Source organism: Euprymna scolopes, chromosome 13 (assembly GCF_053919585.1).
Source record: "Euprymna scolopes isolate OS-2025 chromosome 13, ASM5391958v1, whole genome shotgun sequence".
Classification (NCBI taxonomy): Eukaryota; Metazoa; Mollusca; class Cephalopoda; order Sepiida; family Sepiolidae; genus Euprymna; species Euprymna scolopes.
The window spans coordinates 43,106,203-43,128,709 of record NC_136494.1 but is presented as its reverse complement, the minus strand read 5'-3'; the positions used below and the strand labels follow the sequence as shown (position 1 = coordinate 43,128,709).

At 31.5% G+C, this 22,507-nt stretch overlaps 1 protein-coding gene across 1 annotated transcript in view; it reads left to right on the top strand.

Annotated features, from left to right (window-relative positions):
• LOC145292234 (uncharacterized) overlaps nucleotides 1-22,507 on the top strand; it is a 314,231-nt gene that overhangs the window by 153,683 nt on the left and 138,041 nt on the right. Inside the window, exons 16-19 of the mRNA XM_080138557.1 lie at nucleotides 508-637; nucleotides 3,308-3,340; nucleotides 4,489-4,757; nucleotides 12,026-12,158. Of these exons, the coding sequence (XP_079994683.1) occupies nucleotides 508-637; nucleotides 3,308-3,340; nucleotides 4,489-4,757; nucleotides 12,026-12,158 (565 nt within the window). The remainder of the gene's footprint in view (nucleotides 1-507; nucleotides 638-3,307; nucleotides 3,341-4,488; nucleotides 4,758-12,025; nucleotides 12,159-22,507) is intronic.

The window sequence follows — 22,507 nt, the reverse complement described above, 5'->3', positions numbered from 1 at the left end:
TTTTGATGAGGCTACTATTTCAACCAGAAAGTGAAATTTGAAAATGACTGCAAACAGGGTTGGTAGTAGGCATGTCAAATGTGCAGTTATTTGGGTAGTATATGGTTTCTTTGGAATCTAAGCCAGAAAGAGAAGGAATCCAGTTTCTGTATTTCTCATCTGAGTAAATTAGATATTTTTTGATTTCCAGAAGCAGAAGAATACATTCTCTTGTTGCTCAGGGGAGATAACAGATGTACCTAAGAGATTTTATTTTACTTACATTACAGTCTGAGATACAGTATATATCTGCAACATGGAGTAAGTCAAATGTGCTAAGTGTATTTTCACTGACTAATTTAACTGTAAAATAAATTGAGAAACATTGATATGATAAATTAAGTGTTTTCTCAATAAAAGGACGCTTTATTCTTTGTGTAGAATTTAAAAGAGAAAATTACCTCCCTTCTCTTGATTGATTCTAAAATTGGAAAAAGATAAGCTTAATTTATTATTTTAAATTTTTAGAATACTGAAGCTGATTCAGTGGTCAAAATTCCATTTGGTACAACAGCAAGTATTGTGATCATTAAATTTCACAAAAGGACACCAACTTCAAGAATAACCTTATCTATGATTGGTTGTTTCACTGTTCAATGTAAGTACAAAATATTTTGTGGAATATTAATTGCTTTATCAGATTAGATGTACTCAATATGTACTGAAAATAACATATCTAACAGTTTATAACCACCCCCCTTTTTTTGTACAAAAACAGTCCCAGAAACTTAACCTACTACTTATAAGGTCAGCTTTGGACTATTAACTAATGGGGTTTTAGTACTTAGTAGAAATATAATCTACAAATGTAAAAAAAAAAAAAAAGTGACAATTGTTTGTATACCAATAGCTGTAACTTTTTTCTAAGATGATATTGAATAGTACTTAGTACATATTTACTGACATTTCAAACCAATAAATGACACCATTTAAACCATACAAGTAGGTCCCAGCAAATATTATAGTTTGTAAATTTTAATTATTGGGATTTAGTAAAGATCAGAAATTGTGGTTAATATTAATAATAATTAGGAATCCTAAAAAATGGGGGCACTATTTCAACATAACTTATTGCCTAAAACCGTTATGTTTAATGTTTTGGTGAAAAGAACTATAGTTACTATGTTATAGAAATTTGTATCAGATATGCAAAATAGTGAATACAACATTTCATCACTGGATTTTTAATATACTAGCTGAGTGGTAAAAATAAATAAATGGTGCACAATGTAATAATCTATTTTTCATATGACACAATGAAAATAACTCTGCCATGACTTTTTTTTACAAAATTCAGAAAATAAATTTTCATTTTTATTAGGAGTGGAAGTTATTTTCCTTCTGTCATATTATGAATATGTCTTACACCATTTATTTATGTTGGGAATATTTTAAAAAATGCAAAGTGATAAGATGTTTTTTCACCATTTTGTATGTTCAATTTAAATTGTTATAACTTATGGCTTTCTTCAAACAACATTAAACAAGATGGGGTTTTTTCAATAATTAGTTTTTAAAAAATGCTGAAAATAATTTTTTTAGGTTTACCAGTTATATAATAATCTGTTTGTTCTTTTCTTAGTTAGTTCCTATGTTACACTTTGGAAAAGGTCAAATACAATTTTTGAAGGTCAATTTGTTTCAAATAAAGCCAAATTTAGAAAATTTGGCTTTAAAAAGGTCAATCTAGCAGTCCTGGATAAGAATATGAGAGTGACCTCCCTTTTATTTAGCCTCGTTTTCGAATATCATTAAAATAATATATTATCATTGTTCTAATGATGTGAGAAAGGAACTGATAATAATTTTGACATGTAGTGGTTCTTCACCGAAAAAAAAAAGTCAGGAATATTCCAAGGAAACAAGGCAAAAAAAAAAAAACAACAAAAAACAAAAAAAAACATTGTCTGCCAAGAGGTGCTAGTCTGTAGGAGTAAATTAAAGATTGTCTCTTACAATGTAATTTTATTATTTGTATTGAACTATGTAGTACAATATTACTTTCTGAGTATTTATTAGTAATTATTAACATCTCATTAAGGTCAGTTCTATATTTAAAATACTATTTAAACTATAAATATTAATCAGTGGATTCTAACCTGATATTTGTAGCCTTTCCTATTAATAAATCATTATAAATATTGCAGCTAATATTTACTTTACTAGAAGGACCCATGGAAATTCCACAGAATGAAAAATATATTAAATCAACAAATATGTTTTCATAAAGTAGTGAATCATTATTTCACAAACAGATTCACTATATGTGTTCAAAGGGAAATAACTCAACTGAAATTATTTCAAGTTCTAAAATAGATGCTAGATTTAAGGGAACACTGGTTTGCTCATGAAAATAGTTGAAAGAATGTTTGCTGCATGCCTTGTCCCAAAGTCATGTAAATTATATGGGGACTAGTTTTCATCTTCTCATATATGGGTACAGTAAACAGGCCAGGAGTATTGTAATTTGATTATAAATACAGTATGTAGGAAAAATTAAATAAGTTTAGTGAGAAACATCTGTCCTCCTAACTCCATCACAAGATGTAAAAATTATTTACCAGGAAATCTTTATTAAGAAATACGCATGCTGAGACGATTCATGCAAATGGATAAATACCTTACCAAGGGATTTCTATTTTTGTAAATCTTTCTCTTTGATCCAGATATATAGATTTATGTGTAGCTGTCTACATCAAAACATTTCTATGAATGGATTTTGATTCCATTTTGATGAACATCAACCTTTCTTACTTCGTAATAGATTACCAGGCAAAAAAGAGTTAATACTCCACACCACTAATAAAGCAACTACTGTGTTAAATAAAACTATTTTTTTAATATACATAAATGCTGTGTTGAAGGTGATTGCTGTTTGTTGGTGTCATTTTTGAGTGTTACATTTTATTTTTGTTTTATAAAGGAGTCTATCATATTGAAGTGAATATTTTAATGTCATTGATTCTCGTTTATGAAGTTGATATTCTTCTGGATAACACAAAAAATTACGTTTTGAGGCAGAAAAAGAATAACATGCAGCAAATATGAGTTTATTAACATTATGAAAATAGGATCTATTATATTTTAAATATTAGAACTGACCTAAATGAGATAAATTAATAAACACCAAAATATCTGCACAAATTGAAGTGCATCTGATAATTTGTCAAATACAGTCATTAATTTGTAGCTATGACATTTATATAAATGTCTTCAATCATGTAAATTTATATGCAGCAAATTGACTTCCACTTTATTTATGTTATAGCTACAACACCAGTAATGACTACAGCTATTACTGGTAAGTAAAATTTTCTGAATTATATATTATATTAGGTTAGAAATTCTTTTTAGCATAATATTCAAGAGGGAGAGGTTAGTGGTTTGTGCACCAGTCAAGATGTGGCAATAATACTTTCAATGATGGTTTTATAGAGATATAAGATACTGACAGTGTGTGAGAAGTTTTCTTGTCCAATAGAGGGAGCCCATCTTCTTGCCAGGTTACCATCTTGGTAGTATCTGCTATGTAGTTTTTCCAATTCAGTCCGCCTGAGGATTTTTGTGAATGTAAGAATTATTTATTCATTTAAATGAAATGTGTGAGCTATAGAATCAATGTATATGACAGATATTAAGTGTTTTATGGCAATCTTTATTTACTTTATATTAGTTGGACTCACCAACATTATCTGTGTATTAACAATCATAATGGAGGAATTCAGGTTTAATAATAAACTCAATTTATTTTATATTTTTTATATTTTCCAGTGAATTGCATCAAATTAACAGGACAGCTAATCAGATTTTAATGTTTCCTAATATAGGGAAAATAATGAGCAGATTATAAAATATATGTAATGATTACAAATACAATATTTAGTTTATGCTGAAATGATGTTATTATATTATTTTTTCTTATAACATATTTATTACATAGATTTTTGCTTATATAATCTTTCAACAAAACTTTGCTACAATGTTCCCGATGGCATACCTCCGATAGTACAATATTGTTACCGCCCCCACTACACTGAGGAAACGTTGAACCTGGGGCAGGAGAGGGGGCTTTTTGATATTCAGATCAATGTATCCAATGAGGGAATAAAGTGGACTGGGTTTACTTTCATCATTTAATCTCCCCTCTCCAATACACACCTATAAAGTGCTCACATCTCATGAGCATGTTTTCTGACAAAGGGATGAAAATTGTTGTTTTCTGGACTGGCTGTTGTTGTGAATAGATGTTATGTGGAGCTTTTTAATCCTCTCATTGTATTCATCATCATTTTATTGTCAATCTATCTGTTTCATTAACTTATCCTTGAGTAGTTTTTGGCCTTGATAAATAATGACTTATTAGTAATAATAAAAAAAATTGGTTTGACATTGTTTTGTACTTTAAAAAACTTTTGGATGATAAAACTTGTTCGCATTTTATTTATTTAGAATCTTATTGCATCAAACTCGATGGATTAGCTGACAAGAATCTAATCCGAAGCAACCAAATCAAACTTTCTAGTAATGAAGAACAAGTGGAAAAAATCAGACCTGGAGGAGGAGGATGGAAACCTTCCAAAGAAGATAGGCAGTTACGCGTTGTAATCTCAGTTGGGAATGCCCTGAGATATGGTGCCAGTATCCATTTACCAACAGCTGTTAATGTAGAGAAATGGAATGTCATTTTATCTGGAGAGCAGAAATCACCAGCATTTAAAGTAAGTTAATTTATTCTGATTCAAATTTGCAGCCAGTGCTGCCTACATCCAATCATCCTGTTAGGGTCTATCGGAAGCCTTTTCAGATCTTTGTTCCAAACTTAAAATGTTTTGGAAAAAATTTTTTATAGAATTACTTTAAGCATATTTAACAAGATCATTAAAAACAAAATTTACTTAAACAGATGTATATTTTTCAAATACATAGAAAGACTTACCGTCTGTTTTCAATTTAAGGGAAATTAATGAGACTCCATAAAATATCAGTTACAATAAAAAATAAACATACTATTTTACTGTCTCAAACACTGCTGCAACTGAATAAACTTATATTTACATCATTACACTAGTTACTATGACCAGGAATATGGATTGACTCATTATTTATGACATTCATTTGCATCATCCTTTTATATTCCTTTTACCACATGTTGTCTTATTTGTCTTTTCCTATATCATCAATAACATTCAATTCTAAACCTTACATACATATATATATATATATATATATATATATATATATATATATATATGTAACGTGGTCATTACACTCGAGCCATGTTCATTACAGTTCAAACCTCTCTCATACCACCACGTTATCTAGCACTGCCGAAAAGGAATAAACATAAATAAATCCGGGTTGGTATTTTTTTCTTTTTTAACAAACTATTACTCTTCCATCTCAACATAAACTTAAAAAGTCTCTTTTGCCACATGTCTGTCTAACCTGGCTCACGTTTCGCTTTCTGACAGCACACTAGCCACAGCTGCCTATTCTCACCTTCACTTTACACGTCCATCTCTTTCGGCATTGACTTATTTCTTCCCGATCATGTGATGTTTTTTAACTTTTTCTTTTTGTGCCAACTCACTTCCTAATTTGCATATATGTTCAAGCATTGCTCCTGCTGCTAATACAATCACTTGCCATTCATCCTTCACTGCTGCTGCTATTTTCATATGTGCTCATATGCGCTCTATTGCATATATCTGTACATATATATATGTGCATATATGTGCATATATAGGTATATATGTGCATATATATGTGTATATATATATATATATATATATATATATATATATATATATATATATATATTTATATTCTTAAAAGTGCATAATATAGTCCCCCTACAAGAACTAGCAAATCCTAGCAAGTTCCCCTGCCACATCTGTGAACAATTACGCAAGAGTGTAGCTGGGCAGAAGAGCTATCTACATGCATATGGATGCCCAACATCAACCTGAAGAGGTCAAGCTTCTGTCAAGAAGTAGCAATCATCATATATGTACAGATTATTATTATACTCGTATGCCTCTAGAATAGTAATTTCAAGGTTATGAGGGGGTTTATGAAGCATAAAAACGATATTGTTGTTTTTTTACGTTAAATATTATATTTTTTTAACATTTCAAGTGGTGCTCCATTCTTGATCTGAAAATATAGCAAAATAACTATGAAAGACAGAAAAACTGGAAATTTGTTTTTTTGACTGCGTTCATTCCTTGCAACAATGTTCGAAAGAGTTGACGTGAATTATTTGTACCGTTTGGGAAAGAAGAACACTGTACTTTTTTATTTTTTAAATTTGTAACGCGTCAGTGTTCATTTCAACCGGCAACAAACAAAACACAAGTGATTTTAATATGTATAATAAATGTTTAGAAACTGAAACAAATATGTTGAATGGTAAAATAATATTATTATCATAATAGTAATTGTTAAAGTGAAATAAATAATGTCCAGACGGTGATGTGATGAATGGAAGATCTTTATTCAGAGTGTAAACACGAGCAACTTGTCTCCAATACAAGGGGAGATCATCAATCTGTCCTTGGGCAGAGTAAATAGGATGGGACATTAACACTTCTTTGCTTTACTTTCTGGTGCTAAGGAATGACTTTTCAGGAGACAGCATCAAAAAGTTATCTGCAGAGAAAAGAAAAAGAGGAAATGGTTGAACAAAATTGTATGACTCTACATTTTACAATTAGACTGATGATTCCTTGGGTTCAAATGTGAATCCAAGAATTTTAAAGGAGGGGACTCCCTTGTTGATTAAACCACCATCAATCTGTTTATTAGTTGGTATCCAAGATATTTCTGCAATTTCTCCTCTGTCAACCATTTCTTTAAGAATTGCCATTTCAATTCGTAGTCTTTTATCAAGTATTTGTGTGGTAGAATGCACCGCATCATACAAATAGGAATTGTCTCTTTTGCATGTTATCTTGATATTTGTAGGGTTGTCTTCCAGTTGTAACAGATCTAATATCAATTTTCTGTAATAGAGGCAGGCTTCAGTGAGATCAATCATGGCCAAAGTGTCTGCACTAAGAGTGCTTTTAACTATTCTTTTGATGTGTTTAGATTGCCAGGCTATTGGCATATATTGGTTATTATTACCAACCAAAAAATTATATAACCACCTTGTGATCCACCATCAATTAGGTTAAAAAAGGATGTATCGCTGTATGCTATAATTTGCAGCAATTTAGGGCTTTCCCAGATTTGGAATATGAATTTGAGATTTCTTCTTTTTGGCCTTTTTTATGGTTTGATTGATTTATTTAATACATTCCACATTTTCTTGTTTTAATATGGAACTTAAGGCACTAACATCAAAACTGAGGTCAGGTGTTGTTAGCCAGTTGAGCTGACCTATTAGCTGCCTGGCTTTGGTGATCTTAGTTGATGTTAGCTTATCTTCCGACCTTCTTCCATTTTGCAGCGGAATGTGTCTGAGTTGCTTTGTATATTCATCTTGTCCAATATTGATGTTATTCTTAGATTTTTTTTTATTTCTAATCCAATATATTGAAACTTAGCAACTTCTTCAGATTTTACTTTGAAAAGTTTACGAAGCTCATTAATGACTTTGTTCTTAAAAGTTTCTGCCACAGCAAAGCAGAAATCATCAACATGGATGGCAATTATGCCTTGCAGCTTATTTTTAAAATGCCAAGTGAAAATAGTCTGGTCATATTTCGATGGTGTGGCCTCTAGCTTTACCAGTTCTTCTCTAAGTGTTAGGTACCAGGATCGAGATGTATCAGTTAAACCATGTACGTATTTGGATAATTTCCAAATGCAACTAGGAGATACATTGGCTTCTTTTGGTAGAAGAAGGTAAATGGGTCAACCTAACTGTTTGCGCTATAAAAAAGCAGTTTTAATGTTCATGGATTTGCATATCCAAACACTTGCTGACATAACTACTAAGATTGTCCTTAAACTTTCTTTGGAACATGTTGGGGAATCATTTCTAACATTGTAGGCATCTTTATCTTGAAAGCCTTTGGCAACAAGTCTGGCCTTAAAGGTTCGTTTGCCATTGGATTCTTTGTTAGTGGAGACCCATCTTGTGCTTATCTTTGGTTGACCCTGAGCTAGCACTTGTGTCTAGACTTTATGTTCAGCCTAACTTTGGAGTTCTCTCTTCCTGGCTTTGTCATATTCGTCATTAGATTTACTTCCGGGACTTGTTCAATGAGGGTTTGATCATCATTATTGGTTTCCTATTCCAAGACCCCATTCTCAAAATCCAGCCAGAATGGATCACCTTCCTCCATAACAACATTCATTAAATATTTATTTTTACCAGTGGCTTTACCAGCTCTACTGATCACATTCAGTTTCCTCCATTCTTGATCTTCATCATTGGTGAATTTGCATATTATAGTTTGGCCTGGTTTAGGCAGTTGCCCAGGTTTGGTGATTATTTTTGATAGTGTGTCACATACATTGGCTCCATTCTGTTCAGGATTATCAGTTACACTCCTTTCAGGCAGTGGCACAGACTTGGTGATTATTTTTGGTGGTGTATCACATATATTAGATCCATTCTGTTCAGGATTATCAGCAGTTTCACTCCCATCATCTACTGGCATATAACCACTTGTTGTGTGATTATTTTGGCTCCGTTTTATTTGTCCACTGGTGTCATGGTGCTCAGAGGTGTTATGGTGTGTGTCAAGATATAAAATTAAGCGAGAGGGATGCACTTTAAGATATGTGGCTCCATGTTTCCAGCCTATGAAAGCACCAGGACCAAGCCATCTATCAGATTCATTTCTTTTAAAAAGAACAAGGTCACCATTTTTGTATTGATCAGTTATAATGGTCCCCATTTGATGACAAAGGCTCGTCTCAATTTTTCAGAGACTTCACACTCTATGAAACCTTTCCTTGCAGCATGCATTGCATTGAGGTTGTCAGCAACAATTTGGCTAGTACTATAATTATATATATACATAATTTGGCTAGTACTTATACCTTCTAGTGCAGGAGGCTGATCATTCAAAAGCAAAGGCAGGTTATGATTTTTACCAAAAACCAGCTGGTTAGGACTATAGCCATATGAATTGTGAAGTGCATTCTTGGCATTGACAGCCCATGATAGTGCAACTTCAAGATTACACTGAACATCTTCTAATGTCTTCTTGACCATTTCTCCCAGAACACCATTGTGCCTTTCATTTAATTCATTACTCCAAGGAGATTGTGCGGCAGTGGTACGGACTACAATATTCACATTTTGAGTTATGTCTCGGAAGAATTTATTGTCAAATTCTTTGCCATTATCAGTAAGAAAGGCTCCTGGGGCACCAAAATATGCAATCCAGTGTTTGAAGATAGCAGAGCTTTCCTTACCTGTAAGCCATAAAGCAACACTATATGTTATTGCATGGTCAACCAGGTGTAATACATTATGTCCATTAATTTCCTTTATGTCCATTGCTACAGTCTGGTTGAAGTGGCATGAAGCTGCAAAAACCAAGAAGGAATTCGAGACGCTAAGAAACACAATCAGAATCTTCAACCAAGATATCTGGGTGGAATTTGGCGTATAAAAGTGCACACTGCTGATCATGAGAAGGGGAAAACTGGAAACAACGGAAGGTATGAACTACCCAACCAAACGGAGATAAGGGTACTAGGTGAACATGATAGCTTACACATATTTGGGCATTCTGGAAGCAGACACCATCAAAGCAACAGAAATGGAAGAAAATTGGAAAGGAATACCTCAGAAGAACAAAAAACTCCTCAAAACTAAACTATATAGTAGAAACCTAATTAAAGGTATAAACACACGGGGGTGTCACTAGTAAAATACTCTGGACCATTTATAGGTTGGACATATAAAAAAGAAGAACTGAAGCATCTCGACCAGAAGACAAGGAAACTCATGACTATGCACAATGTGCTATACACAAAGGATGATACTGAGCGACTCTATGTGAAAAGGAAAGTCGGAGAAAAAATGGTTGCTTTATATAGAAGACTGTGTAAATGACACAAGAAAAGAATGAGAAAACATCAACTATGCAAAATAATGCAGAACACCAAAAGAATAATTATCGCAGCAAAAAAACAAACAAGAAACGAGGGATAAGACAAGGAAAGAAAAATGGGAATAGAAACAACTACATGGTTGTCATAAAGATGACAAAAGATGAGATTAACAAAAATACTTGGGTATGGCTACAAAAAGGAACCCTAAATTTAAAAAAATTTTTTTTTTTTTTTACAAAAGAGTCACCACTTATCAAGGACTGGAAGCCACTTGAGGATAAGGGTTAATGAGTGTACAATGGTCAAGAGAAATAGATAAACTGAATCTTTAATAACAGCTGCACGAAATAACATTATTAGAACCAACCACATCAAAGCAAGGATCGACAAGATGCAAGAAAACAGCAAATGTAGATTCTGTGGACAAAGAGACAAAACAATAAACCACATAATAAACTAATGCAGCAAACTAGCCCAAAAAGAATATAAGAATAGACATGATTAATTGGGAAAGGCAGTACACTGGGAATTATGCAGACAACTGAATCTTAAACACTCAGACAAACCGTACAAGCACAAACCGGCAGTAGTACTTGAAAATAAATGTCACAAAATCCTATGGGACATGTATGTACAAACGGATAAGCCCATCCAAGCAAGGAGATCAGATGTCATGCTAGTTAACAAGAAGGAAAAGACCTGCCAGATTGTAGATTTTGCTATTCCAGCAGACTACAGAGTGAATATCAAGGAGACGGAGAAGCAGAGGAAATACACTAAACTGGCCAGAGAGCTCAAAGGGATATGGAAGATGCAAAAAGTCAAGATTACACCACTAATAGTAGGAGTGCTTAGAAACAATACCAAAAAATTTTGAAAATAGGATGAGAGAGATTGGAATCACAGCGATAGCTGAGAAGATACAATGGATAACAGTAATGAAAATGGCTGAAATATTAAGATAAACCCTTGAATGAAGAGACTAACACATTATTTCTCGTTTCTTTTTCTGTCATGTTTGTTTCTTCAGTGTCTCTTGCTCCAGTGATTATTCTTTTGGCGTTCTGCATTATGTATTTCTCTAGTTCTTTTTATTTAATATTATTTTACTATATTTATTTACTATTATTTTTATTTGGACTTTTTTTTTTTTATTATTATTATTATTATTATTTCTACTGTTCAACACATTTGTTTCAATGACTAAACATAGCTAATCAATCATGTGGTGAGATCAATAAGAACATACTATGAGCAACATATGTATTTCTTTCATACGAACAAGAATTTTACTTTGTACAGTTCATCTTGCTGATTAATCACTTATTAATTTTTTAAAATTCAAGAAAAATAATATTTTTATTTTTTATCTTTATTCTTTCTAACAATAAAATTTGTTTGATTAGTATTCAATCTGGATCCTTTTTTCCTTTGCTATCACATGCTTTATGCAACAGTAGTTGATAATCAAAAATCATTACATAACATACAACACAGTTTCTCTGCTTTTCTCCTCTTCATTCTAAAATCTTAATCAGCTTATGTTGCAAATAATCAGACGTAAATATAACACTGATACTAATTTTAATTAAACAAAATGTGACTTTCATTATTAATTTGGGACATTCTAACTTCATCAAAATTAAACATTGAATTATTATTTTTTAAGCATAGATTTTAAATTTAGATTTTCTTTAATTTGTAATGTTGATTTTACTTTAAAAAATTGTCAATTTTAAATTAAAAATTGAGGCAGTATCTTTCCAATATTGCCTGTTTTTAGTTACTTCACTAAATGTGAGCACATTTTATTTACAAAAATTAAGAAATTGTACAATTTATTTCACTGTAGATTGTTTCTCTCCTGCCATAGAGTAGCAATAAATTGAATGCAACATTTTATTTTTAGTTCATTCTTATTTTGCTGAATTTTTTGCTAATAATGTTTCATTATATTTACATCTAGAATAATGAACATGGTGATATTGTGAGGCTTCCATTTGGAACAACAGCTGACCGAGTAACCATCAAGTTCTTTTCAAAAGCAGGATGTGACATTAGAGTAGCCATCTCCTTGATTGCCTGTTTTGAACTCCAGAGTAAGTAATATATTATTTTACACTAGCAAATGTATCTAGCTTTAGTTTGTGTGATGAATTTGTAGAATCTTTAATGATTATTGCATAATACATGAAGAGCAGATATTCAACAAGATTGGATTAATCTGAAATAATCCAAGGATATTTCAAAATGTCATTCTTATGTTAACAAACTGGATCTATAAAACCATTAAACAATAAATAAAACATATTTCTCAGGAAGTTTAAACATCTAAAAATTGTATGTACAAAATTCAGAAAAAGTAAATCTTTTTTTAACTTTATGGGAGTTTGAACTCAGTTTGTCCATCCAACTGATCCACTTATTTAACCACTAAGTTATTTTTGCTTTCATTGCAATACATAACAGACAATGGATTTCAATATGAGTTGGAATAGATATTCCAGGATAGGTTCATTAAATTATGGTTTTATTAAATGTTCATTTGTGAATATAAGTTCTCATTATTAGGTCATAAATTGATCTCATATAAAAAAATAAAGTAAAATTTCCCCTTATTTCATGGACAAATATAATCACATATAGATTTCTGCTTTAGATTTGAGTCGCTTATCTGTACATGCTTCAAGAAAGAATAATTTAGTTTCGCCCACTATCAAAACTATATTTCATCCAATTAACCGTTCTCTTTCAACTTGATATTTTCAGCGCAGGAGTAGGAGTTAACAACCCTCAGCAATTAGTTCTAATCCTTCAAATACCATCATGATAAACAGAAGAACTCTTCTTGGAGTACATTTTTAGATTCACACCAATCGTTTCTTCTTAATCAATGCATCTAGTACTTCTCACAAGGTTATTACTTTCGTGTAAACATCCTAGCAGCAGTTATGAAGTTTATGTTAAAAATAAAAGAAAAAAAAAACATATTACTTACTACTGTTAATGAAAAAACATTTAATCTACTAGAACATGTTCTCAGATGCATTCAAAATATTGAGACATCCTGAAACCATTTAATAACATGTATTTCGATAGAAATTATCTCTATAAAAATTACTGTAAGAAGAATAATATCTATATTTCTTTGTACATAGGTGATCCTGAAGAAAGATGAAATGGTGAAAAATTTATACCTCTAATTTCAGATACAATTACACAGAATCATAGCTATTCTCTAAATTTGATTAGATTTTAATACTTTCTAGAGCCTGTAAGAGAATCTTAATATCACAATAAAACTATTTCCAAGCTCATCACTTGAATAATGTTACGAGTAACATTATTTTCCCACTGTTTTTACTTAAGTAATATAATGTTTGTAACTGCTTTGAAGTATTTTGGGTATACACTCTTTTGCACTTATTAATGTGTCCAACAATGTTTATACAAGATATATTCCAGTCAGTATTATATATATGTGTGTATCTGTGTATATTGTGTGAATATGTGTGTGTGTATATACAGGGTGAAACAATAAAATTGTTACCCTAAAAAAACGACACTACAGCTTTATTTAAAAGATTTTATTGAAAAAATCAATTCAGGTAACTTGATTATGTAGTAGGGCTGACATCTATTCAATGTAGCCGCCTTCAGCCTCAATCACTGCCTTGATACAGGTCTGGAACTGGGACCACGCCTTTTCCCCAAGCACTCACAGGAGCTCGGCGAATACTGGCAATCAGGCTCACTTTGGTGTTGTGGAAGGTCGTGTTGGTGATGTTCTCGACATATGACTAAACAAAGTAGTCAAGTGAGTTCAGGTCGAGGAAGGGGGGGCAGTGAGAGAAGGGTACAAAGTTGTAGCACTCCTTCTGAAGACAAGCCTGGGTCTCTTTGGACTTGTGGACCGGTGCTGAGTCCTGTTGCCACTCCCAGGATCTGCCAATGGCCACCTGATTGCACCAGGGGATCACCACACTCTTCAGCACATTCAGGTACACTTTGGTGCTGACTTTCAAGCCAACTTTGAAAATGTAAGATGGCATGATGTGACCCTCAATACCACACCATATCATAGCCAGAAACTTTGTTTTCATCATTCTAGGTGCATGTCTGTTATCCAGGTTTGCTTTTTGAGGGTGCTAGCAATGTTCCTGTTGCCATAACTTGGATCGGTAGAAAGCATGAGTTGTACAGCAGTGCATCTCCGATCTCACTTGTTGAACATTGATGAAAGGCTTCTATCGCTCTTGGGATTTGTACACAGTTGGCCAACTAGTAGATGGTCTGCAACAAAAGAAGAAAAACAGTTTTCATCAAACAGAAATGGAATCATCTTTTCTAGGGCGACAATTTTATCGTTCCACCCTGTTTGTTTATATACAAATGTATACTTGTATATATATGTGCATATAGATATGTATATGTGTATATTTATAAAATTGAGTATTTCGTTGCACTTACGTTGATATCAAAATTATAAATTTTCTATTTAAAAATTATTTAGACAAACTTTTTAATATACTCTCTCATGGATATGCAAGCGACTAAATACAGACAACTAATTTGCATATTCTTTGAAATATAATGTTTCAGATGCGTTTGAATACCCTAAGTTTCATTCTGTAAACCAAAAACTGACAGATGAGTTTGGTAGGCAAAACTTTTTAAACAAATGTATATATGCATACATAAATATATATATAGAAAGAGGGTTATGTTTACTATAACCTTTTACACAAATATTACGCAAGTATAAATCATGTAGAATATCTGTATGCATATAATTACACATAATAGTTTACTGTAGATAGTTATCCCATAAATCAATGCAATTCCATGACCCATATATAAGAAAGTTGTATTTTCTTGTTAAATAAATAGAAAAAAGGGTTTTTAATATGAATATCAATACACAAAAAAAAAATTAATAGGAGTATAGATGGGTATATGCATACGTATATATATATATATATATATATATATATATATATATATATATATATATATATATATATATATAATGCCATAATAAAATGAAAGAAAAGGTAATTGCAATTTCTCTCCCGGATTTTGTAATCATGCCCATATGCATTTATTTATTTATTTTTTAATTTTTCTTCTGATAAGTTAAGGGCAAAATAAATTTATTAATTGATATAATAATTAAATGAATGATTTTGCGCTATGAAACAGGTACTGTTAAGAATCATGCATGTCAATATACTTAAAGGAATAAATAGTAAGATAGTCAACATCTTGAAATTTGGAATATAGACTTTTGCCATTTATTTGTTTTATATATATATATATATATATATATATATATATATATATATATATATATATATGCAATTTATTCTGAAATATACCAGTATTCATTGCTTTGAATTTTGCAACTGTTCTTGTACTCTCATTCATTCAACCATGGAGTATCCTTTTTACACTATTTCGAATTTAATTTTCAATTTATGTGCTCATCAGCAAAATTTATAATTACCCATATCTATTTTTGCTTTTGCTAATAACATTTCTTCGATGAAATGGCCATTCATTGAAAATTCATGCATTAAGGAAAAAATTAAAAATTATTTGTACTACTTTGTCAAACAATAAATTTTTTTTGTCATCCTACATAATTTAATTCAGCATTTTCATTTGTATCTATGTATATATATGTATAGATGTGGAAGTGGAAGTCTCTATTTAGTCTCAAAAGACAATGGATACCCCTTGTAAGGGTAGCTGTGCGTGCAATTGTGAGGCAATTCCCAATGACACTTCTCCTGAATTGGCACTGCTTGAGTCCAGTGACAAGGAAAGGTCCAGGATGACAGGAAACAATGTTGAGATAAGCAGAAAGCACATAAAGCATCTGGAATCTCAATTTTTTTGTTTTTCTTGTCTTGGTTTTGATTATATATATATATCTATAATATAAAGCTGAACGTCTGTGTGTGTGTGTGTGTGTGTGTGTGGTCATGAATAGGCTCCTATATGGTTGACTATTATAGAAAACTGATCATATATAATGATAGAAGATGTATCGAGACACAGGAATGGGTATGTTTGATCTGGCAGAATGGTGGTTCATTAAAATTGTGGGGTCTGCGTTCACGCCTGGTCCACAAAGTATGGAAATAAAAAAATTAAAAATTAAAAAAAAACGTTTACAAGGGTTTTTTATATAGATGTACATAATAATACAATGATAAGTATGTTTTAACTTATATAGGGATGGTATAATAAAATTGTGGGGTCTGCGTTCGCGCCTGGCTTCCATAGAATGGAAGTAGGCACAAACTTTAATAAAGACTTTTCATATGTATCTGCGTAAGTATACTTTGAGAATTATGTTTCAGTTTGAAGAAAAATGGTATCATAAAATTTTGGGGTCATTTTTTCCAAACCACAAATTTAAGCTAAATTGAATGTAACTTTGATGACGTATACCTCATTTGATTCACATTTTATTCCTCTATAATTTTACCTGTTCATATTTGACATTTAATTGAAGTATCCTAGTGTTTACGTTAATTTAAAAAATTAGCTTCAAATCGAGAAGGCAAAAAGAAACTCTGCAGAATGGAAAATTGTTATTTAAATGTACCTTTGATCATTAATGCAACACAAATACAACAGGAACACAATGAACTAGTAAATATTTAGTAGCAAAGCCCTTCTGCAATCATTGGCTTGTGTCTTGGAACACAGCCTCGCAAATTAAATTCCTTCAATCTGTTCTTAACTGTAGAAAGAGAGAACTTTTTAACAAAATTATACTGTTGCCGAATTTGGGGAGCCATTTCAAATCTGTTTTTGAGTCTGTGGACCTTGATAGCATTGTCTTCTCTGTAACTCTAGGACGACCTGATTTAGGGGCATCAAGAGCTCTGCCGGTGTTTTGGTGCTTTTGCACAGTCATTCATACCGTTTTCTCATTACATTTCAATCTGCAACCGATTTCTCGATTAGATAAACCAGAAAAGTGGAGATTAATGAGCTCTTGGCGATCAATAAGAGAGATGACTACGAGAGACTCGAGGATTAAATGTTACGTTGTATAACTTAGGAACAACAATGATTACGATTAGAGATGTTAAAAGGTGGATATTTTCAGCTGGTTTTAAACTAATTTATTGCTGCGGAATTTCTTTTTGCCTTCTCGATTTGAAGCTAATTTTTTAAATTGACACAAACACTAGGATTCTTCAATTAAAAGCCAAATATGAACAGGTAAAATTATAAAGGAATAAAAGGCGAATCAAATGAGGTATAGGTGGTTTACACAGTTACATTCAATTTAGCTTAAATTTGCGGTTTTTAAAAAAATGAGAAGTGCGGACTTTCTCTTTGGCGGCATTGTATATATACTAGCCGGGAGACCCGATGTTGCCCTGAATTGAATGATGATCAACGGATGTTTCACTCTCCTATATTTTTTATTGTCATCAAAACCAGTGAAATCGCACATTTTAAAATCAAATTGATTGATTACCTGCTCTAGTTGGGGACTGACCTTGGTGCACCGGGAGGAAGCTTTACATGCCTCGACACAGTGACTTAGTCCAAAATATATTCTAGTCTACATTGCACTGTAGAAAACCTACTGCTGATTTTATAAAATTATTTTTATATATAACAGCTTGAATTAAAGTTTAAATGAAAAAGTCAAGTATCGTGGTTCAGTTGTACTCTAAACAGAAACATTCATTTCGAACGCACCACTGTCATATCAAAGAACTTCCTGTTGATGTCAAGCCTTTTGGCCTGTGTGGTAATAAAACTTCTCAAATGCACTTGTGATGTTAGGCTGTGTGGTGGTTCATCTGATTATTTTGACTATCCATTATTGATACTTATCAAAGACATTTCGATACAAAACCTATCTAAGAACATTGCCAGGCACATAAATTATCTTTGTGTAAAATTTCATAAAAATCAGCGCAGCCGTTTTTGAGTCAACAGCGAATGAATGCATAGACACACAGTCACAAATGATGAAAGTGGCAAGTGTGTCATCACTGTGCAGTACATCTGTCTGTATCAAAAATGGTTCAGTTTTGCCATCTGATGTTTATATGTTCAAAGTTGTGTAAAGAACTTTGATAGCATCAATTATTTTTTTTTGCTATACAATATAATCGTAGAACCTGAAACCTTATCTCTGTCAACTAAGTCAAAACATTTTGAAAAGTCAACAAACACAAATGCAAGATCTATGTTGGAGGCTTGTGACTCATTCAGAAGTCTACGAATTTGACTAAAAGTGAATTGTCTCCTCCTAAAACCATTCTGGTTCATTTTGAGTAATAGTTCAACAACAAAAATGAGTCATTTTGTTCTAAAGTTTAGCAGCAATTGTAGGGATATATCTTTATAGTTTGTGGTAAGTAAAAAGATCTCCCTTTTTTGGCAAAGATGTTATCTGGGACGGGTTTCAAAGTTTCCAATAAACATTTGTCAAAAAAGTGTGGTTACATAAACTAAACAAGAAATTGTAAAAAAAGCTTATCCTTTCAGATTATTGTTAATCTGTTTAAATGACTTGAATTGTCTTGTAACTGTTGTTAACTCATCTATATTAAATGGAAAGGTACCAATACGGAGAGTACCTGATATTTGTTCACTAGGAAGAATTGGTTTGGCTTTTTATCAAGAATGTTTTTTGAGTGGTTAGGCTAATATTCCATGCTTTTTTTAGTGGATCCACCTGTAGGTTAATAACTTTTGTTAGTTAATTATGAAGCAAACAAAGGAAACGTACCTTTTTCTTTGAAATAAAATTCGTACAAGAAGTCATATCAACAATTGACAAAAGAAAACAAATCAATTAACATTTAACATTTTTTAACCTTATACACAGAGACACAAAAGACACATCCGTTTATTTTACATGGTTACAAATGAAAAGAAGAAAACATGTCATGCACTCGTTTTATATACAGTCAAAGGGCAAATAACTCCAAGTTACCCAAAATCTTAAATTGCACGTCGGTAAAAACCAGATAAGGGGAGGCAACTATTCACAGCATTAAAAGCATGACTGCAGTTAAAAACTATCTCACATTGACAATTCCAACACCACCTTTTATCCTGATAGTTGAATTGAAATTCTTACAAGCAAGGTGATGTTTATTTATATGCTGCATCAATAGTGTGTCTATTCTCCCATTGATGAATTCAACTTTGGAGTCTAAATAGGCATTGTCAAGGTTTTTCTTGGCAATTATCAACTGAACTTTATTTGATTGTGACTTGTGGTATTTTGTGGTGATAGACTTGAGGGTTGAACGTGCCTCTACCACTTTGATCAAGTTGCTGGATTTGGTGTGACATCTACCCTTCTTTTTGGGAAGAACTGAGATTGCAACCTCTTTCATTCATTTAACCAAATTCTCATAGGCTGTTTTACTACTGTTGGAGTCCACTGGAAAATAACTGATAAAACACAAGACATAGATTTTCTGTCTAGTAATCCACAAGTTTAGAATCAATGTATAGAGTTCGAATTGTTATTTTAGATGACTTGGGAGTCAAATTTTTTTTTTCAGGAAGTCAGTAATTTTTGCATGAATTCAAAGTCAGTTTTTATCTGCATTATGCATGCATAATATGCATTTTTTCAGTTGACTCTTCAGCACTTGCAGCATTGGAGTATGATTTAATTATCTTTGCTGTATTAGGGTTCTTAATAGTTTTTTTAAACCCAACTATGTTATGAGTGATTTCTTTTAGTTGATACTCCACCTCTAAACTGGAGTGTGTTTGGAGTCAACAATTTTGAAGTAGCATGAATAAGGTGTTTTAAAAGTACCTAGTTGGGAGTTGGAGTTTTTTTATCATCAATAACATCAATATAATGAAAATACTGGAATAACTCCTTCTCCACCCTCTTCTTTTTACAACTAATATATTAGTAGTAATAGTATTAGTAATAGTAGTTACTATTACTATGACGACTACAAGGAATCGTTGACTTTTTAAATTATTTATTGTTATTGCAGGGAAAATCATAACTTATTTGAATAGTGTGTGTGTGTGTGCTTTGTAGGGTTTGGTCATTTGACAAGAAAAAAGAAAGAAAATGGCAACTCACAGTTGCTTTTGTACTTGATGATCATGGATGATTAAGGCAGACTCTTGCCGTCTCTATGCACATGAGATTATTTCAAACGCATAAAAGGAACCATGGAGAGAATAAAAGGTTGAGTTGGAAGATGTGTTACGGACACAGGCACGCGTGACAAACTGTTTAAATTAATTAGAAAAACCCTGGGTGGAAAAGATCAAAACTTTATTGAAACTGACTTTCAAACTAGTTATTTATCTTTGGGCATCTCTAAAATCAACTTTTAAAAAATTAGCTATGGCTAAAACGGAAGGAGAGAGTAAGTATTTTGTGAGTGAGTCTCTCTTTAAAAATCTACCAAAAATCAAGTAATTATCCAATCAATACGAAATTTCCACTGATTATTAAATGAAGAATTAACTTTATAACAGTGTACATTTTTTTCATATATATATATATATATATATATATATATATATATATATATATATATATATATTTGTCTGTTGTCTAGAAACCCCCCTTTTTTATTTGTGGTTACAAATATGCTTAAAATAATCAGCTGAAACTGAACAAAATATATTGTATTGTGGAGAGGGTGAGAATTAGATAAAACAAAAAAAAAAAACAACTGTGTACATATCAGATTTTAAGGTTGAAAATCCGAATTTTGAATATGTTTAATTTTTCATCTTTTATGTTTTCAAGTGTGAAATCTTTTGAATATAATAATTATTGTTTCAGATTAATAAATATTTATATATATATATATATATATATATATATATATATATATATATATATATATATATATATATATATATATATATTCATTATTTTTACTAAAAACACGACTTTTAAATCTTTGAAAAATAAATGAATAATTTTCTTTTAGTGAGATCAATATTGCTAATATACCATTAAATAAGAAATATTTTGAAGAATCGATGCCAAAAAAGAAAAAATCGCTAAATAATTGCGCATTTTGCTAAAAATATGATCATTTTTGGGGGGCAATTTGTCATTCTGTGATATTTCCTCACCTATGGTAGATCATAAGGACAACAAATAGTTGTTCATATTTACAAATAGTTGTTATCTCCCCCTTTTCGTTTTTGCTGTGACTTGCGCTCGACTTTAATGTGTGGGAGACTTGCATCTACCACACTCTGTCGTCCAGAAACACTTGGTCCTGATAGCAAGACAGGGTCAAGACGACCAGGCCTGATACTAGATGCAGGAGTTGTCTCCAACACATACAGCAGATAGCATTCCCAAAATGGTCACCTATTTGGTACTGGGCAGCCTCATAGTTGCTTAACTTTGGGGGTTATGTAGGCAACAAATATCTTCCAAACTATCATTAAATTTTGGATTTTTTAATTTCGTCATGCAAAATCTATAGAGTGAGATAAAAGATGGAATTATTTGAAATTCAGGTACTTATGTTAAAATATTTTTGCATATTCTTATAGCAAATCATCCTAATTCTTATTACAATTCAATTATTTCAATTAATAATAAAAAAGAATTAATCTAAAAACCTTTTTAAAAATATTTAAATGTGTTATCTTTCAAGACAAAAATGACAGTGAATGATATCTCTTTGGAAAATTTAAAATTCTATTAAAAGTAGTAGAAAAAGTTTTATATTATTTTGTTTTTCATATGATAAAATTCAGGTTTTATCTTTCTGGAAAACAAAGTTACTCAAAATTAATGGATTTTAATAGATTTTAATTTGTTTTAAAATATACAACAACTTGGTTTTTCTTCCATTTTTGGGCCATGCCTATAAAAAATACACATATGAAGCAGCATCTATCAAGATAAAAAATAAGCATGTACAATCACTTTATAGGAAGATTGGATCATTATAGATCTCAGTTTACCATTAGTTGTGAAAATGTTCTCAATTTTATCATTTGCAAACTTACACATATGGATGATTTTCAATTAAGTTGCTGTTTATATAATTAGCAGCTAAATGATTTCAATTAAATTAAATTAAACTTTCATATAGTTTATTTTTGTAAAATCACACAATGCATAAAATATTGAATTCTATGATAAAAGAATATTTATCTGGGATGTAGGGAAACAAAGTTTCATGAGAACCATTATACTACAAAAATCATCTCATGTGCCCTAACCACCTCCCTGGCAAACAGATAAACAGATGGATATCTAGATCTTCCTATGTATCTAATATATAAAATTAAGTCAGTCTATTTCTCAAAGTTAGACAGAATCTGACATATTGATGTTTGTTTCTACCTAGCTAATTTTTCTTTTTCTTTTATTCATATTAACGATTTTTAGTTAAGTCACTGTTTATGAATTTATCAGCCAATGTTTCATGGAGACCAT